Source organism: Pan paniscus, chromosome 1 (genome assembly GCF_029289425.2).
Source record: "Pan paniscus chromosome 1, NHGRI_mPanPan1-v2.0_pri, whole genome shotgun sequence".
Classification (NCBI taxonomy): domain Eukaryota; kingdom Metazoa; phylum Chordata; class Mammalia; order Primates; family Hominidae; genus Pan; species Pan paniscus.
In genome coordinates, this window is record NC_073249.2 from 190,363,486 (window position 1) to 190,382,676 (window position 19,191).

The window sequence follows — 19,191 nt, forward strand, 5'->3', positions numbered from 1 at the left end:
GTCTGCAGCATCACACCAGACCCAGACACCTCAAAAGGATTATATGTTAAGGACAGTCTGCTGGTCTGTTGGTACCTAACCTTTTTTGGGTTGTGAATCCAATAAACTATGAGCAGTTTGAACCTTTCTCAGAAAATGCAAAGAAAATTATTTGTAGTTTTAGAAGAATCATGAATACAGACAATAAAAGACATAAAATATAGTCTATTTCACTCAATTACAAAATATTCAGTGTTGCAGAACCATTGTGGGTAAACATTCCTAATTTTTAGTGAACATATAAAGACCCCGTGCCTCACCAAGACATCCTCCTGTCTTGCCCCCAGAATTCCTGTTTCTCCATCTGCCTGGTCTATGGGCAATGCACAGAATACGTAATGAAGAGGGGAGCAGTGAGTATTGGGTTACACAATTCCCTGGAACCTGGAACACACCCTTCTGAGTACTGTGAAGATGTGGTCCCCAAGGCTAGAGCTGAAAAGAGGCTTAGGGCCGGGTGAGCCTTCCAGCCAGGGTCTGCCTCCAAGTGATGCTCCCCCAGGGCGGGGGGCATAAGGATGGCACCCAGCCAGGTGGGAGCCTGGGCCCTGCCCAGCCTCAAAGCTTTGAGCTCAGGAAATCCGGAGGCAGGGGAGGGGGACATCATTGCCACATTCCCCAGCCCTTTAAGACCCCCAAGGCAGGAAGGCTGCCCGGGCCTCACCAGCTTCCCTCACAGGCTCCTTCCTGGGAGGAAGGGGCTGCCTGTGCCCTCGAAGGCGCAAGGGAGGGCAGGAGGGAGGCTCGGAAGGTGTTGCAATCCCCAGCCCCCGGGCCTGTCAGAGGCTGAGCCATTAACGACAGAGCTCGGGGAGAGAAGCTGGACTGCAGCTGGTTTCAGGAACTTCTCTTGACGAGAAGAGAGACCAAGGAGGCCAAGCAGGGGCTGGGCCAGAGGTGCCAACGTGAGTAGGGGATCCCTAGAGAGGGGCTGAGCCTTGGGCTTGATGGAGAGCTGGAATCCTGGGGCCACTCCCCACAGCTCTGCCAAGTGTTCATGTCCGGGGTCCTAGGCCTGGGGCCAGGGATTCGTCCTTTGGAACCCCAGCCCTGGACACTGAGTCTCTTTTCACAGGATGCCCCTACTTTTGGGGGTATTGCACCAGGGAAGTCACTCACAGCCAAGTATCTCCTTGGGGACACTGAGCTGGGCTGGGGACAGGCATAATCATTCTCCCCTCCCCATGCCTCTGTCTCTCAGGACGTGTGTGTCTGTGAGTTCCAGCCGCGCAACCCCTCCCCGTCTGGGTCTCTATTTCACTCTCTGTTTCCATCTTTCCTCCTCAGCTTCTCTCTGGCTTGCTATCTCTCTGAGTTTCTCTGTCTCGCATATTTCCTGCTATCTCTTGAATCTTAAACTCTCGGTAACAGACGCTTCCCGGGCTCCAGGCCTCCGAGTGCCCCCCTCCCCGCTCTCTGGGTTGGCGTACATTGGGCCCTTTTTCTCTGTCTCTCGACATCTCTCTGGCCTCAATCGTCCTCTTGGCGAGTCTCTCTGTCGTTTCAGTCTGTGTGGATTTCAGTCACCGCCTCACTCTGTCACTCTTCCTGTTGCTCTCTCTTTTTCTTTATCTGCAGCATATCTGGAAATGCCTCTCCCCTCTGTTTATTCCCAGCCCCCTCCTCCCTCCCCACCCTTCCCACAGAAAGAATCTCGAGGTGAGAGTAGAAACAGCAAGGGAGCGAGGGGTGTGAACTGGGGAAGAGAGTGTGAGGGGAGAGGGTTGAGTGTGATGAGGGAGAAACAGAAAGAGGGAATGTGAAGCCAGCCCAGGAGGCATCGAGCTGTGCTGGGCCACAGGAGTGAGCACCTGCAGAGCCCAGCAGAGATGGCCGCAGTGACAGGAGGGCCAGGGGGCCCAGGAGTTAGGAGGAGAGGATCCAGAAAGGGGGCTTTGGAACTGCGCAGTGTGGCACAGACAAAAGCAAGGTGGCAGTCCTGGGAGGTGTGACCACACAGGCTGTGAGGGAGGCAGGGGTGAGGGGAAAACTGAACTGTGCTGGATTCCGTGAGCTGCTGACCTGCTTTATGGCTCATGAAAATAACCTATGGTTGCTGAGTGCCAACTCCATGCAAGGCACAGGGCTAACTGCCTTTACCAAAATAATCTCATTTCATCCTCACAACAACCCTGAGGAGTGAGTGCTAATGTTATTTCTTTTCCACAGATGGGGAAACTGAGGCTCGGCTCGGAAAGGTGAAGTAACTTGTCCAAGATCACAAAGCTGGTAAGTGGCGGAGCTGGAGATCAAGTCAGGTGACCTGAATCTTAGCTGGGCTCCAAACCTCTCTGCATATCGGCCCCCCAGAGAGTGAGACCATGCTCCAACAGGTCCTAGGCCCACTTAACCAGGCTGGGGGATGTCCAGGGCTGCAGTGGAGGACCACAGACTGAGGCCAAGCAGGCCAACACCCAGCACCCAGGGGAAGGATGCCGGGGCCTCTTGGGGTTAGGTTGTCTACTCTGGACAGGAGCCAGTGGAGGCAGATAGGGTGGTACTGCACGGGGCATAGGCTGGGCCTGAAGCTGACCCTGGCTAGGGCAACAGGGCTGGGATAGGATCAAAAGCACATGGAGATGAAAACCAGTGTCCCAAAATCTGGGCCTTGGAGGCTAAATCTTCCCCAACCAGTGTTGTGGGGGGATAATCAAACTGGTATGCTATAGTAAGAAGGTTACCAACCACCGATGGGTAGACAGATGCTCGGGATAGTTGTACAGGTTTCTCACTGCACAAAACTGAGAAGTAACTGGAGCCGAAATCCAGGCTGTTCCCTAGTTGCCAGGTCCTAGTGTGGTGCTGCATCCATCCAGAGGAAGGGGTGCTTTCTTTCTGATTTGCACAAAGGAGACTTACGGGCTAGCAGTCACTGGGTATTCCGATACTGCAATATATACATGGATAGACTGGGGGTTTGGGTAAGGCCCCTGTGAGCAGTAACAACCTTGGGTATCTGGGCAGTTCTTATCCACACCTCTGTCTGGGAGGAAGAGAAAAGGATTCTCCTACCTTTCTCCCTGCTGAGCACAAGGGATCTGCTGGGACACCACCTGCGTGTATGTGTCCAGATATGTACATGCAAGCTGACCAGTGATTCCCACTGATCTGCCACCAAGAGCACCAACTCGTGCTGGAGGATCAGGTGTTGGCTCCAAGACCCCAGTGGGAGCAGGGTGAAGATGAGGCTGGACACCCACCCAAGTGGTAGAAACCTCTGCATACTTCCTAAGACTGGAGCCAAGGCACCCTCCATCCAGGTGCTATGGCCGTGACCTCATGATGCCTGACCCCAGAAGGCCACCAGAGGTCTGTGCCCAAAATTGGGGGCATACTGGACCCTTCGGGTGCCCCACTTGATATTCTCTCAGCCCACATGGCTGAGGCAGCCAGCTTCCTGCAGGCATAACCTGACAGCCCCTTGCCTCAGCTGCTCCATAGAGTTCTCCCTTTCTTCCAGGGAGCGTCCCTGACAACACTGGCATGGCTTCCCCAGGAGAACCTGCCTAGTACTCATGCATGCCCAACCTGGATGTGCCAGGGAATGAACACCCCAAGAGACATCCCTTGACCAATGGGGGGCAGGAGTCAGTGGGTAAATCTTCCCATCTTCCCTCCCATCCAAGGGATAAATTGACCCTCCAGTGGACAGCTCTGAGAAGTGTTCTACATGGCTCTTTGGAAGGTTCCAGCAGGATAGAGCCCCAGTTGTCCATAGAGGTGACCAACATGATGATGTAACTTTGTGTTGGCTTTCTCTCCTTCCCTGTTTCATTCTCCCCAGTCCCTTATCTGCTGCTAGGATCTTCTCAAAATAAACTACCAGCATGCAATTCCTCATCTCAGGTTCTGCTCTCTAGGGGTAGCCTAGCTTAGATAGCTGGGAAGGCAGAAGAATGCTCTTCCTCACTGCTCCTTTCCCTGCTCTTTCCTGGAAGGCAAGTATAATAACAGTGGCTGTCACTGTCATTTCCTATGTTCCAGGCACTGTGAAAAGCCCTTGACTTGCATCATTTTGTGTCTTCCTCTCAAAGTCTCATGCAGTATAGGCTGCTGTTACTTCCATTTTGCAAAGAAACTAAGGCTCAGAGAAGTGAAGCAACCTAGTCAAAGCTGCACAGTGACAAACAAGGATTAAGATCAGCTCTGACTCCAAAGCCCATGGTCTTAAACAACCCTTCTGCCTCCAGGTGAACATCAAGTTGGTGCTATGGCAAGGCTGGGAACCTGCAGCCTGACTTGGGCTGCCCTGATCATCCTGCTGCTCCCCGGAAGTGAGTATGGCCAAGGATGAGGGTGCAGTGGGGAGGGGAAGCTACAAGGAGAGATATTGGGAATTTCCTTGCACTGCCACATGGCTCCTGGGATTCCCAGAGAATCCCAAGAGACTCAAGACTGAGCCACAGATGTGGGGTAGCTGGTCTCCCACCCACAGACTTCCACAGGCAAACCACCACCCAAGAGGAATGGTGAGACGACCCGGGCTGGTCATCCTGGAAAAGGCCAGTGAGGCGCAGATCTTGTCCGCAAATCTCTACCAAGCTGTCAGAAGCAACCCATGGGTCCTATGCAGCCTTGGTGGGCAGCAAAGGGATCAGGATGGAAGCTACAAGGGGACAGGTTTCATCCTGAAACAAAGAAGCCCAGGCAGAGCTTGATTTCCAACCATGGAAACTCTGTCTTGAGAGGTACAGAACTTCCCATCCCCAGGGGTATGCAAGCTGAAGCCAGGATTGACAAAGATGCTGTGCAGCAGGGGTTGGCAAACTTTGTCTGACAGTAATGTTTGGGCTTTGCAGGCCACATGCTGTCTCTGTTCCTTGTTTGTTTGTTTGTTTGTTTGTGAGACAGGGTCTCCCTCTGTTGCCCAGGCTGGAGTGCAGTGACACAATCGCAGCTCACTGCAGCCTCAACCTCCTGGGCTCAGGTGATCCTCCTGCCTCAGCCTCCAAGGTAGTGCAGGGCATGCCACCACACCCAGCTAATTTTTTTTTTTTTTTTTTTTTTTTTTTTTTTGTAGAGATGTAGTTTTGCCATGTTGCCCAGGCTGGTCTCAAACTCCTGGGTTCCAGCAATCCACCTGCCCTGACCTCCCAAAGTATGGGGATTACAAGCATGACCCGCCATGCCCTGCCTATTGCATGTTTTTTGGTTTTTGTTTTTTTGTTTTTTGAGATGGAGTCTCACTCTCTTGCCCAGGCTGAAGTACAGTAGCGGGATCTCAGCTCACCGCAACCTCCGCCTGCCGGGTTCAAGCGATTCTCCTGCCTCAGCCTCCCGAATAGCTGGGATTACAGGCACCTGCCACCAGGCCCCGCAAATTTTTGTATTTTTACTAGAGATGGGGTTTCACCATGTTGGCCAGGCTGGTCTCAAACTCCTGACCTCAGGTGATCCACCCACCTCGGCCTCCCAAAGTGCTGGGATTACAGGCATGAACCACCGCGCCCAGCCCTGTGGCATGTTTTTATTTGGTTTTTGCTTTGCTTGTTTTTAACTCTTTAAAAATGTAAGGAACATTCTTAGTTGTTAGGCCATACGAAAATAAGCCACTCAAGCCCTGCTGTAGAGGGCAGACCATCAGGTAGAGTTTTGAAGCAAACAACCTTGTAAAGTTTCTTCCAGCCTGAAATCCTGAGTCTGGGCCGGGCGCGGTGGCTCACGCCTGTAATCCCAGCACTTTGGGAGGCCTAGGCGGGTGGATCACAAGGTCAGGAGATCGAGACCATCCTGGCGAACACAGTGAAACCCTGTCTCTACTAAAAATACAAAAAATTAGCCGGGCATGGTGCCGGGTGCCTGTAGTCCCAGCTACTCGGGAGGCTGAGGCAGGAGAATGGCGTGAGCCCAGCAGGCGGAGCTTGCAGTAAGCCGAGATCACGCCACTGCACTCCAGCCTGGGCGGCAGAGTGACTCCGTCTCAAAAAAAAAAAAAAAAGAAATCCTGAGCCTGTGAAGCAGTAGAAGCCCTTTGTTGAGAATCATGAACTTGCTCTGTGACCCTGGGCAAACTGCCTCTCCTCTTAGGGCCTTCGCATCCCCATCAGTAAAACGGGCCTAAGAACACCTGAGAGAGGACAGAAAGCATTGCGGGCAAAGTGTATGTTGATTTGTTTGTTTATTTATTTATCAAAAAAATTCATCGGCCGGGCGCGGTGGCTCATGCCTGTCATCCTAGCACTTTGGGAGGCTGAGGCGGGTGGATCACGAGGTCAGGAGATCGAGACCAGCCTGCCAGCATGGTGAAAACCCATCTCTATTAAAAATACAAAAAAAAATTAGCCGGGCATGGTGGTGCGTGCCTGTAGCCCCAGCTACTCGGGAGGCTGAGGCAGGAGAATCGCTTGAACCTGGGAGGCGGAGGTTGCAGTGAGCCGAGATTGTGCCACAGCACTCCAGCCTGGGTGACAGAGCGAAACTCCTTCACAAAATAATAATAATAATAAATATTCACCAAGGTCCTACTCTGTACTAGGCACTGGGAATACAGTAATAAGCAAACAGCCAAGGTCTGCTGGCCTCACAGAATTTATAGTCTAGCTGGAGTGATAGATAAGTAAATAATCATAAGACTCTATAATTATGAAGGATAATAAGAGCTTTGAGGAAGTACAGGGACCTTGGCCTCCTCCAGTTCGTTAGTGCCTGCTCTGGTTTCTTCAAGATGCCTAAGCGTTAACCAGGTGAAACAGGGGTGGGAAAGAGAAAGAAGAGTCCCTCCAAAAAGAACAGCACGCCAGGCACAGTGGCTCATATCTGTAGTCCCAGCATTTTGGGAGGCTGAGGCAGGAGGATTGCTTGAGCCCAGGAGCTCAAGATTAGCCTGGGCAACATAGTGAAACCCCATATCTACCAAAAAAAAAAAATCAAAAAATTAGCAAGGTTTGCTGGCATGAACCTGTAGTCCCAGCTACTCAGGAGGCTGAGGTGGAAAGATCACTTGAGCCTAGGAGGTCAAGGGTGCACTGAGCCGTGATCGTGCCACTGCACTCCAGCCTGAGTGACAGAGCAAGAACTTGAAGAAAAAAAAGAAAAGAAAAAGGAAACCAAAACAAAACAACAACAACAAAAAAAAAACAGCAGGTACAAAGATCCAGAGATTAGAAAGATTTTAGAGTTTTCAAAGAATAGCAAGAATGAGCCAGAATAGCTGGAGCTGAGAGAACGGTAAAAGCTAGAACTGAGAGGGTCAGGCAGGGGCCAGGCCACAGGAGCTATTGAAGGATTTGAGTGTTTATCCTAATGATGGCAGCAAATACTCACATGCCAGACACTGCTCTAAATGCCTTCCATATGTTATCGCATGTAATCCTTCCAGCAACACTAAGGTAGGGACGATTTTTATCCCCATTTTACAGATGAGAAAACTGAGGCACAGGAAGTCTCAGAAATATACCAGGATCATGTAATTAATAAGCAATAGAACCAGAATTTAAACCTAGGCAGTCTAGTTCCAACATCCACACTCATCCATCACACCATACTGCCTTTCAGAGCAATAATGTGCCATTGAAGTGCTGCGATGGAGATGGGGTAGCAGAATCAGATTTGAATTGTGAAAAGATTGCTGTGGCTATGGGTTCTTATCACTCTAATCACTGCTTGCACCATCCTTGGGGAGGGCACTGGGGAGTTAACAGTCTCCATCTGGTGGTGTGCTGGTGCTGGCTTGCAAAAACTAATTGTGCACCTCTCTTCCCAACTCCCCGATCAATGTCACATCAATAGGCTGAAATCAGCTACGGTGAGAGCACTTACACCGCGGAAAGGCACACACTACAAACCAGGGTCTGCTTTTCTCTGCCAAGCTGGCTGATAAACAGTTACCAGCACATCACTATCTCTGTCTCACCCCCGTAGCCTCTCGAAGTCTCCATCCCCATCCTTCCATTTCCAGCCCCCATATCTTGAAGGGTGAGACAGGAAGGTGAGGCCTCTTGAGTCTAGGAGTACAAAGGCCTAGATTATAGCCCAGCTCTGCTAGGCAGAGGCGTTGTTCCTGGCCCATTCTCTTCCACCCCAGGTCTGGAGGAGTGCGGGCACATCAGTGTCTCAGCCCCCATCGTCCACCTGGGGGATCCCATCACAGCCTCCTGCATCATCAAGCAGAACTGCAGCCATCTGGACCCGGAGCCACAGATTCTGTGGAGACTGGGAGCAGAGCTTCAGCCCGGGGGCAGGCAGCAGCGTCTGTCTGATGGGACCCAGGAATCTATCATCACCCTGCCCCACCTCAACCACACTCAGGCCTTTCTCTCCTGCTGCCTGAACTGGGGCAACAGCCTGCAGATCCTGGACCAGGTTGAGCTGCGCGCAGGCTGTAAGTCCTTCCAGCCATCCAACTACTCTGCCTCCAACACCCTCCTGCCGATACTAATAAGAATATTACCAGCCGGGCACGTTGGCTCACGCCTGTATTCCCAGCACTTTGGGAGGCCGAGGCAGGCGGATCACCTGAGGTCAGGAGTTCATGATCAGCCTGGCCAACAAGGCGAAACCCCGCCTCTACTAAAAATACAAAAAAATTAGCCAGGCATAGTGGCGGGTGCCTGTAATCCCAGCTACTCGGGGGGCTGAGGCAGGAGAACTGCTCGAACCCAGGACGCGGAGGTTGCAATGAGCTGAGATCACGCCACTGCACTCCAGCCTGGGCAACAAAAGCGAAACTTGGTCTCAAAAAAAAGAAGAAAAAAAAAAAAGAGTACTACCTATTGAGCTCTTATCTAATAAGCACTTTATGGGCATGATATCAGGTAACAGTAGTACCAGTTGGTACTACTATGTAGCCTCACTTTGCAGATGATGAAACTGAGGTTCAGGGAGGGTAAGTGACTTGCCCTTATCACACATTAATAAGGATGGAGGCAGTGTGGCTCTAAAGCCAGTGTTGTGACCACTACTCTACATAGCCCAAGTCCTCAGCCATCAGAGGGTGTCTCCAGGGAGAACATCCTCTACCAGCTGGGCTTGTCCCCAGCTTGTCCCCCACCCCAGTTTCAAAAACTTCCTTTCAAACTGAGCAGGATGGAGTTTGTGCCAAGCTGAGGCATAAGGAAAAAACAAAGACCGAGGTTCTTGTTTAAGAATCAGTAATGGGCCAGGCGCAGTGGCTCACACCTGTAATCCCAGAACTTTGGGAGCCTGAGGTAGGTGGATCATTTGAGGTCAGGAGTTTGAGACCAGCCTGGCCAACATGGGGAAACCCCGTCTCTACTAAAAATACAAAAATTAGCCGAGTGAGCCGAGATCACGCCACTGCACTCCAGCCTGGGCCACAGAGTGAGACTCTGTCTCAAAAAAAAAAAAAAAAAGCATCAGTAATGGCCACTGCTAACACTTACATAGCATTTCCTGTAAGTTAGGCACTGTTCTGAGCACTTCATGTAGAGTGAGTCATTTAGCCCTTGTGATAACGCTAGGGGGCGGGATTTTACCATTATCCCCATTTTACTGATGAGGATGCTGAGGCACAGAGCAGTGAAATAACTTCAAGATCACAGGGCTAATGAATGGCAGGACCAGGATGAAAACTCAAACACTACACTGTCACTGACAAAGGGTCTGGAGTTGGGGGGCTTGGAAGTGGGCCACCACTGGGCTGCTGGGAGTCTGTGATGCTTGCCCCTGTGCGTGCCTGCAACTTAGCTTCCCCCAGGGCTGCCCTTCCAGAGCCACTCTGCCTGGAGACAGGGGGACAGACAAGGTGACAACAGAGCAACCAAGCCAGGGCAAGGCGACAGGGCCAGCTGGTCCCAGAGGAAGCTTTTTGAGTGGTCCCACCCAAAGCCCTCACACTCTTCCCACCCACATGCAGACCCTCCAGCCATACCCCACAACCTCTCCTGCCTCATGAACCTCACAACCAGCAGCCTCATCTGCCAGTGGGAGCCAGGACCTGAGACCCACCTACCCACCAGCTTCACTCTGAAGAGCTTCAAGTGAGGAGGGGCCCCCACCTTGGTCCCCTCCCTTTGGATTCTGGGGTAGGGCATGGGTAGGATGCTGGGCATGCCTCTGGGAAGGAGAAGGGAGCCTCGCTTTCTTCCTCTGCTTGGCACCCAAGCCTGGACTATTGGCAGGAGCCGGGGCAACTGTCAGACCCAAGGGGACTCCATCCTGGACTGCGTGCCCAAGGACGGGCAGAGCCACTGCTCCATCCCACGCAGACACCTGCTGTTGTACCAGAATATGGGCATCTGGGTGCAGGCGGAGAACGCGCTGGGGACCAGCATGTCCCCACAACTGTGCCTTGATCCCATGGACGTTGGTGGGTGATGCAGGGGAGGGAGGGGATCCCCAAAATGGGCAGACACTGAGAGGAATGGAGAGGGAAACACAGAACTAGCGACAGACAAGAAGACACTGGAAGACCTAGAGACAGAGGCACAGAAGAGGGACAGAGACAAAGAAAGGTGCAGCTGGAGACAGAGAAATGGGGACACAGACCCAGAGACAGGAAGAGACACAGAGGCAAAGAGACACATTCAGTCATGCTTTCAGCGCGTTTCCTGAAGCACCCACTACATGTTAGGCACTGCTCTAAGTACTGGGGATACAAAGCATCAAAAATGCCCTCAGAATGTTAGATTCCAGTGGGGGGAAAAATAAGATAGAATTTCAGATAGCAATAAGCAGAAAGGAGAAATTCAAGGAGGAGAAGGGCATAGAGAGAGAGAGGAGAAGGAGAGCACTGGCTATTTCAATATGTTGGTCAAGAAAGGCCTCACTAAGAGGGTGACAATTGAGCAGATCCTTGAAGGAAATGAGGGAGCAAGCCGCTGGATATCTGGAGGGAAGACATTTCAAGCAGAAGTAACAACCAGTGCAAAGGCCCTGGGGCAACAGCGGAAACAGAGACCTAGAGAGAAACAAAGACACATAGACCGAACCACAGAAACGTGCCATTGGCAACGTGGACAGATGGTGAACCACAGAAAGGGAGACAAGAGGGAGCTAAGGCAGAGCCCTCTAGGGTGGGATAGGGAGACCTTCTGACAGCCCCACTCCTTGCAGTGAAACTGGAGCCCCCCATGCTGCGGACCATGGACCCCAGCCCTGAAGCAGCCCCTCCCCAGGCAGGCTGCCTACAGCTGTGCTGGGAGCCATGGCAGCCAGGCCTGCACATAAATCAGAAGTGTGAGCTGCGCCACAAGCCGCAGCGTGCAGAAGCCAACTGGGCACTGGTGAGGCAGAGGGCAACCTGGAGAGCCTGAGGTGGTGGGGGCAGGGGGCAGGGTAAGTCGGGCTCGAGCTGGCCCTAGAATGGCCCAGCGATCCAAGGCTCAAAGTCATGTCCGCCCCTCACCAGGTGGGCCCCCTCCCCTTGGAGGCCCTTCAGTATGAGCTCTGCGGGCTCCTCCCAGCCACGGCCTACACCCTGCAGATACGCTGCATCCGCTGGCCCCTGCCTGGCCACTGGAGCGACTGGAGCCCCAGCCTGGAGCTGAGAACTACCGAATGGGGTAAGGAGGTGATGAGAGGCTGGGAGCAGCCAACAGTATCCAGTCCAGGCCCCAGGCCCCTCCCCAGCTGGCACCCCCTCTTCTTGTTCCATCCACAGCCCCCACTGTCAGACTGGACACATGGTGGCGGCAGAGGCAGCTGGACCCCAGGACAGTGCAGCTGTTCTGGAAGGTGACTCCCTCTGAAGGCCATCCCTCCACCTCGACACCTCCTCCAATCCAAACAGATCCCTACAAACCGGGGCTTAGGACTCCAACAGGTCTGGGAGGCATGGATGCATTTATATGTGATTTGCATGCACTTTGCATGTGCCTAGGGAGCTGAGTTAGCTTTTAGACAGACTATAACGCAGGTCACAGTGCGGTTCAGTGAATAGTTAAGAGCCTGCTGTGTCCACCGACTTGTTTCTTCCTGCCCTCCTTCCTAGAACCTAGCACAAGGGAACGGAGGGAAAAGGGGACGGGGGTGAGAAGCCTGGACCCCAGCCTGGGGAGGCTCCGTTTGTATGATCCATCCACCCCACCTAGAGGCTCCCTCAACTCAAGATGAGCTGCACATCCCCTTCTCTTTTTCCTCCTGTGCCCCACAGCCAGTGCCCCTGGAGGAAGACAGCGGACGGATCCAAGGTTATGTGGTTTCTTGGAGACCCTCAGGCCAGGCTGGGGCCATCCTGCCCCTCTGCAACACCACAGAGCTCAGCTGCACCTTCCACCTGCCTTCAGAAGCCCAGGAGGTGGCCCTTGTGGCCTATAACTCAGCCGGGACCTCTCGTCCCACCCCGGTGGTCTTCTCAGAAAGCAGAGGTAAAGGGGGCTGGCAGCCAGAAGAGCACAGAGGTCAAGCGCATCAATTCAAAGGCTAGACTGCCTGGGTTCAAATCTAGTCCTATTGGCTGGGCGCGGTGGCTCACACCTGTAATCCCAGCACTTTGGGAGGCTGAGGTGGGCAGATCATCTGAGGTCAGAAGTTCAAGACCAGCCTGGCCTACATGGTGAAACCCCTGTCTCTACTAAAAATACAAAAATTAGCCGGGCATAGTGGTGGGCACCCGTAATCCCAGCTACTCAGGAGGCTGAGGCAGGAGAATTGCTTGAACCTGGGAGGCAGAGGTTGCAGCAAGCTGAGATCACGCCATTGCACTCTAGTCTGGGCAACAGAGGGAGACTCCGTCTCAAAAAAACAAAAAAAAACAAAAAACAAGTCCTATCACTTGCTAACAGTGTGACCTGAGCAAGTTACCTCCCATCCCCGGCCTCTGTTTACACATCCAGCAGATGGGGATGATAACAGCACCTACTGAGCGGTGCCATGGGGTGTACATGAGTTAAGACAAGTGCCTGGCACAAAGTAACTGCTCTACATCTGTCTGCTGTTGTTATTATCATTAGCCAGAACCAGGTTAAGCTCTCTCTCTCACACACACACACACTCACAGCCCATTCTGCCAAGAAAGCCAAGAGAGAAAGCCCCAGGCTTTTCCACCTGGAACATGGTCTGTGAGTTAATTGCTCATTCTCAGGAAATCAGCTGCCACCACCCATTGCTTTCCCTAAACATTGGTCCTCGCAAGGTGGGACTAATAATCACAATAACAATAATCATAGCTAATATTCCCACTTACTAGCTGTGTGATCTTAGACAAGTTTCTTAACCTCTCTGTGTCTCTCAGTTTTCTCATTAGTAAAATGGGGAAAAGAGTAGTACTTCCTGGGTATGACTATTAGAGGACTCAGTGAATTAAAATGTATCAAGGAGTCCAGTATGGTGGCTCACGCCTGTAATCCCAGCACTTTGGGAGGCTGAGGCAGGCGGATCACCTGAGGTCAGGAGGTCAAGACCAGCCTGGCCAACATAGTGAAACCCCATCTCTACTACAAATACAAAAATTAGCCGGGCATGGTGGTAGTTGCCTGTAATCCCAGCTAGTCGGGAGGCTGCGGCAGGAGAATCACTTGAGCCTGGGAGGTGGAGGTTGCAATGAGCCGAGATGGCGCCACTGCACTCCAGCTTGGGCGACAGAGCAAGTCTCTGCATAAAAAATAAAATAAAGTAAGGTAAAGTAAAGTAAAATAAAATAAAATAAATCAAGGACTACGCCTGACACATACCAAGAACAATAGAGTGTTAGCTGTTATCACTAACAAGAACTACTCCATGCCAGGCACTATGCCAGGCTTGTTTCGTGCATCAAGTCATTTAATCTGCACTAAGACCCTATGAGGTAGGAACTTTTATCATCATTTCCACTTTACAGATGAGGAAACTGAGGCTAAGATGTTGACCTACCAAAGGTCACCCAGCCTGTAAGTAGCAAAGCCAGGATTTGAACCCAGGCTTCTGGCTCAAGGGCCTGCATTCTTTTCACCTTCATTCCACCATTTCCCACCCTGTCTCCAGGCCCAGCCCTGACAAGACTCCATGCCATGGCCCGAGACCCTCACAGCCTCTGGGTAGGCTGGGAGCCCCCCAGTCCATGGCCTCAGGGCTATGTGATTGAGTGGGGCCTGGGCCCCCCCAGCGCGAGCAATAGCAACAAGACCTGGAGGATGGAACAGAATGGGAGAGCCACGGGGTTTCTGCTGAAGGGTGAGGCTGGCCTGGAAAGTTGGGCAGGGCCAGGGACAAAGGGAGGCAGTGCTTATCTGACAATAGGCATGGGACAACCTGAACTGCCCAAGAGACATGGATTCTCCAGCCTTTCTTGATCCTTCGTTGTTCTCATTTCATATCCTCATAATCGGGAAGTTCTTCCTACAGTCTAACTTGATCCTTTTTCTATAGCCCTGACTCTGCCACCCTTCTAGCTCTCTCTTCCACTTTTCTTCCCAAATTCTCATCAAATGATCTAAAGAAGATATTGTGGAGGTTAACCCTGAATCATGAGGCCAGGTTAGCCCTCACTAGAGGTCTGAGGCTAGCTCCTGATCATTAGCACAGGTTAGGCCCTAACAGAAGTGCCTACCCCATTTTCTCTCTACAGAGAACATCAGGCCCTTTCAGCTCTATGAGATCACCGTGACTCCCTTGTACCAGGACACCATGGGACCCTCCCAGCATGTCTATGCCTACTCCCAAGAAATGGGTTTGTCAACTATCAGGCCCCTTTCCAGAATCCTCTCCTCTCTCTCCCAAGGCTCTGCCTGGTCCTGAGCAATCAGAAGTATAGGGAACATTGCCTTCCTACCATACTTCCAGTCCTGGAGAGGATCTCTCCCAATCCCCTGGCTTACACTGGATCCCTACAGCTGGACAGAAATCAGGTGCTGGGATAGAAATTGAGTAGGGAGTTGGCACAATTCAAGGAGCAAACCTGGCAAAAATCAAACCATTTCCCAGACAAAAATAAGGTGTTATATGTAACAGAAATTGGACAGAGGGGCCGGGTGCAGTGGCTCACACCTGTAATCCTAACACTCTGGGAGGCCAGGGCAGGCAGATCCCCTGAGTTCAAGAGTTTGAGACCAGCCTAGGCAACCTTGTCTCTACAGAAAAATAAATAAATAAATAAATAAACAAACAAACAAACCAAAAATTAGCTGGGTGCAGCGACACATGCCTGTAACCCCAGCTACTTGAGAGGCTGAGGTGGGAGGATTGGAGGGCTTGAGCCCAGGAGGTCGAGGCTGTAGTGAGCCAAGATGGCGCCACTGCACTCCAGCCTGGGTGACAGAGCGAGACCCTGTCTCAAAAACAAAAAGAAATTGGACAAAGGACCTGGCATAAATTCGGAGAGTGAGTGGCAGAAATCAGAGAGTAAATCAGATGAAATCAGGCCTGGTAGAAATCAGAAAGTGAGGCTTTAGAGTCAAGCAGAGCCAGGTTCAAATCCTGGCTCAGACACTTATTAGCAGTAGATGGAATCTGGATTAAATCCCTGGGAAAAATGAGGCTTGGGCATGAGTCCCCTTGGACTGACTCTTTTCTCACCCACCCCACAGTGTCTGGGAAGCCACAAGAAGTCCAATCAGGCTCTTGCTCTGCCCCACTCCCTTCAGCCCCCGCACCTCTCTCTTCCCACAGCTCCCTCCCATGCCCCAGAGCTGCATCTAAAGCACATTGGCAAGACCTGGGCACAGCTGGAGTGGGTGCCTGAGCCCCCTGAGCTGGGGAAGAGCCCCCTTACCCACTACACCATCTTCTGTACCAACGCTCAGAACCAGTCCTTCTGTGAGTCTATCCTCAGTTCCCCCACAGCCCCAGAAGGCCTGGGAGGGGGTGCTCAGCTGCCACGGAGGCAGCTTTACCACCCAGGCCTATGCTGACCATACACCCCTCCCAGCCGCCATCCTGAATGCCTCCTCCCGTGGCTTTGTCCTCCATGGCCTGGAGCCCGCCAGTCTGTATCACATCCACCTCATGGCTGCCAGCCAGGCTGGGGCCACCAACAGTACAGTCCTCACCCTGATGACCTTGACCCCAGGTAAGGGGAGACGGGGGCTGGGCAGAGATGGCTGTTTGGAGGGTACCCCACCCAAAGGATGCTGATTTTGAGAGTAGCTGGGGACTGACTTTGAATCCCCTGGTCGGAGGGAGGAGACCCAGCCTTCCCAACATGCATTCTAACTTCTTCCGGCCCTGCCCTCACTGCAGAGGGGTCGGAGCTACACATCATCCTGGGCCTGTTCGGCCTCCTGCTGTTGCTCACCTGCCTCTGTGGAACTGCCTGGCTCTGCTGCAGCCCCAAGTGAGTCCCTTTGAGAGACCTGAGATCCTGCTTCCCCCACCCACAGGGAACCTCAGGTCCAGGTGGGCCCATCTAAGTCCCTTCCAGCCTTCCCAAACTTTGGGGCCCATGTCTGAGAGTCCCAGCCCTCAGCTTCTTCTCTCTGCACTAAGGGCAGCTGCACCTCTTCAGGTGGGGTGGGTGGGACAAAAAATGGAAAGATCGGAGGGTGTGTCTGACCCAGCCTCCACCTGCCCCCTTCTCCAGCAGGAAGAATCCCCTCTGGCCAAGTGTCCCAGACCCAGCTCACAGCAGCCTGGGCTCCTGGGTGCCCACAGTCATGGAGGAGGTGAGAATCCAGGAGGGAGAGGGAAATGAGATGGGGATGTCGGCCCAGGCTCAGTGAAGGGACACCTTCTGAAGCCAAGTACTCAGGCCTTCCTGTCACTTCCGGCAACATCTCGTCCCTTTGGACTGAAGCAGACCCAACTTTGAATCCCACCTCTGTCCATCTCAAAGCCTCAGTCACCTCCCTGTGATATGGAAAAACTGACCATGCTGAGTCTGAACGGCGCATGGCATGTGTCAGGCATGTGTGATGAACATACTAGTGCTTTGCAAGTGGAACCCTTTGTGTTCCACCAGTAACAACAGTTGAATGTCCCCACAACTGCCCGGACCCAGACAGGGACGGTGGCTGGGGCAGACATCTGAAATGAGCCGTGCTCTCACCCCACATCCTTGTGTGCAGGATGCCTTCCAGCTGCCCGGCCTTGGCACGCCACCCATCACCAAGCTCACAGTGCTGGAGGAGGATGAGAAGAAGCCGGTGCCCTGGGAGTCCCATAACAGCTCAGAGACCTGTGGCCTCCCTACTCTGGTCCAGACCTATGTGCTCCAGGGGGACCCAAGAGCAGCTTCCACCCAGCCCCAATCCCAGTCTGGCACCAGCGATCAGGTCCTTTATGGGCAGCTGCTGGGCAGCCCCACAAGCCCAGGGCCAGGGCACTATCTCCGCTGTGACTCCACTCAGCCTCTCTTGGCGGGCCTCACCCCCAGCCCCAAGTCCTATGAGAACCTCTGGTTCCAGGCCAGCCCCTTGGGGACCCTGGTAACCCCAGCCCCAAGCCAGGAGGACGACTGTGTCTTTGGGCCACTGCTCAACTTCCCCCTCCTGCAGGGGATCCGGGTCCATGGGATGGAGGCGCTGGGGAGCTTCTAGGGCTTCCTGAGGTTCCCTTCTTGGGCCTGCCTCTTAAAGGCCTGAGCTAACTGGAGAAGAGGGGAGGGTCCATAAGCCCATGACTAAAAACTACCCCAGCCCAGACTCTCACCATCTCCAGTCACCAGCATCCCCCTCTCCTCCCAATCTCCATAGGCTGGGCCTCCCAGGCGATCTGCATACTTCAAGGACCAGATCATGCTCCATCCAGCCCCACCCAACGGGCTTTTGTGCTTGTTTCCTATAACTTCAGTATTGTAAACTAGTTTTTGGTTTGCAGTTTTTGTTGTTGTTTATAGACACTCTTGGGTGTACCTGAGTCTCTGTTATTTATTTTTCAGGGCCCAGCAGTCAGGGGGAAACTTCTCAGAGTTGGTCCTTTCTTCCTCCCTCCCTTCCTTCCTCCCTTCCCTTCCTTCCTTTCCCTTCCTTCCTGCCCTCCTTCCTTCCCTTGCTTCCTTCTGCTAGCTCTCAGCATCTAGGCCCTATGCAAATGACTCAGCTCAGTTCACCCTCAGAGAGCTGCATTCTAGTGGTGGAGACTTGAAAACTGATCCTTAGGGCACAGTGGCATGGGTTACATCGGGGGAGTGACAGTGCGGTGGGACACGGTGAAGAGACTTTGGAAAAACTAACCCCTGTTGGGGAAATAAAATTAAAGACAAAATCCCCTGCCAACGCAGAAAACCTCTTCACAAGGGTAGAAAAGAAAGAAAACAGTGTTATTATTGAATAAGCATTAAACCGGAATGTGATACACTGGTGATCCACTAAAGAGACTGCAAAGAGACAAAAATCTTACTCTTTTATGTAGCCAAGTGAATACAACTTATTGTATCCATTTTCTCAAGATAAACAATAACTGGTCCTCAAGCAAGAGGACTTGGCTGCACCTCACTCTAAATTTACCTGGTAAGTGGGAAGCCACCTGTCTGCTAATTGCCTTTATCCAAAGGAAAAATCGATTTCCCCTATCTTTATAACAAAGGGTAGGTTGCAACTAAGAGCTAGGCACCAACTGAAGTTAGGCTCCTACCCTCCCACAGGAACTGAGAGAGAGAGAGAGCACTATCTTCCTTAATTATTACATTTCAAAGGGTTGGCCCCCAGGTCCTTGAGAAAAACATTCCGGGGTTGTAAAACTGGCAAGAGGTTTATTTACCTTTTAAGAAGATTTACATTCATCGCAAAGCAGTAAAGAAAGTATTCACAATTACAAGTTTTCTAAAGTAAATGCTCTCAGAAAAGTGAGGGGAAGGAGTCTTTTCCCTTTTTGCGCCAGGGAAAATTAAATTTTCTTTTTCTTACTTCTAATTTGTATTCACCCTTACACCACTCATTTCACAAATAACATCACCGTAAAGATTTACTAAATGCTCACTATATACCAGGTGGTCTGCATACAACTGCGTCAGTTAATCCTCTCAACAACCTAAAAGAGAGATATTGTTATTACTATCCCTACAGGGCCCACAAAGGTTAAGTGACTTGCCCACAAGATCACACGTTGAGTAAATGGCTGAGTTAGGATTCCAGACCAGGACTGTGCGATTCCAAACTCAGCGACTTTAGTCTCCGGGCTACGAGGCTGCCAGAGACATGGCTGAAACCCAGTAGTAGTTCTTACACGGTCCCATCCTTGACTAAGGGAGGGGTGAGGTGGGGTGAAGAGGGGATTGGGTTGCGGGTAGAAGGCTACCGCAGGCGCCATGGACCTCCCAAAATAACCCTGGCCCGAGGGCCAGGAATGAGATTAACGACGGAACGCATGCCCTCCAAAAAGTGGCATTTTAGAATTTATACA

The 19,191-nt window shown here is 52.2% G+C and overlaps 1 protein-coding gene across 3 annotated transcripts; it reads left to right on the forward strand.

Moving 5' to 3' along the window:
* Positions 1-793: 793 nt before the first annotated feature.
* On the forward strand, positions 794-17,666 carry CSF3R (colony stimulating factor 3 receptor). Of its 3 annotated transcripts, XM_008965055.5 has the most exons (18): positions 794-944; positions 2,209-2,268; positions 4,230-4,313; positions 8,063-8,359; positions 9,854-9,977; positions 10,119-10,306; positions 11,053-11,222; positions 11,348-11,501; positions 11,600-11,673; positions 12,092-12,305; positions 13,900-14,088; positions 14,483-14,584; positions 15,523-15,669; positions 15,782-15,922; positions 16,093-16,186; positions 16,433-16,514; positions 16,917-17,123; positions 17,544-17,666. In XM_008965055.5, exons 3-18 carry the CDS (start codon positions 4,250-4,252, stop codon positions 17,646-17,648), a joined length of 2,352 nt encoding a protein of 783 aa, XP_008963303.1. In that variant the 5' UTR covers positions 794-944; positions 2,209-2,268; positions 4,230-4,249; the 3' UTR covers positions 17,649-17,666. The 3 variants fall into 3 exon arrangements, with proteins under 3 accessions (XP_008963303.1, XP_003812645.1, XP_008963302.1); XM_003812597.4 differs by having other exon boundaries at positions 16,917-17,666; XM_008965054.5 differs by having other exon boundaries at positions 16,436-16,514; positions 16,917-17,666.
* Positions 17,667-19,191: the final 1,525 nt, after the last annotated feature.

Excerpts from the sequence above, each read along its gene's own strand:
- CSF3R (XM_003812597.4), top strand. The coding sequence starts at position 4,250 with ATGGCAAGGCTGGGAACCTGCAGCCTGACTTGGGCTGCCCTGATCATC. Across the intron at positions 8,360-9,853 it reads GGTTGAGCTGCGCGCAGGCT|ACCCTCCAGCCATACCCCAC; the intron begins GTAAGTCCTTCC and ends ACCCACATGCAG. Across the intron at positions 12,306-13,899 it reads GGTCTTCTCAGAAAGCAGAG|GCCCAGCCCTGACAAGACTC; the intron begins GTAAAGGGGGCT and ends CCCTGTCTCCAG.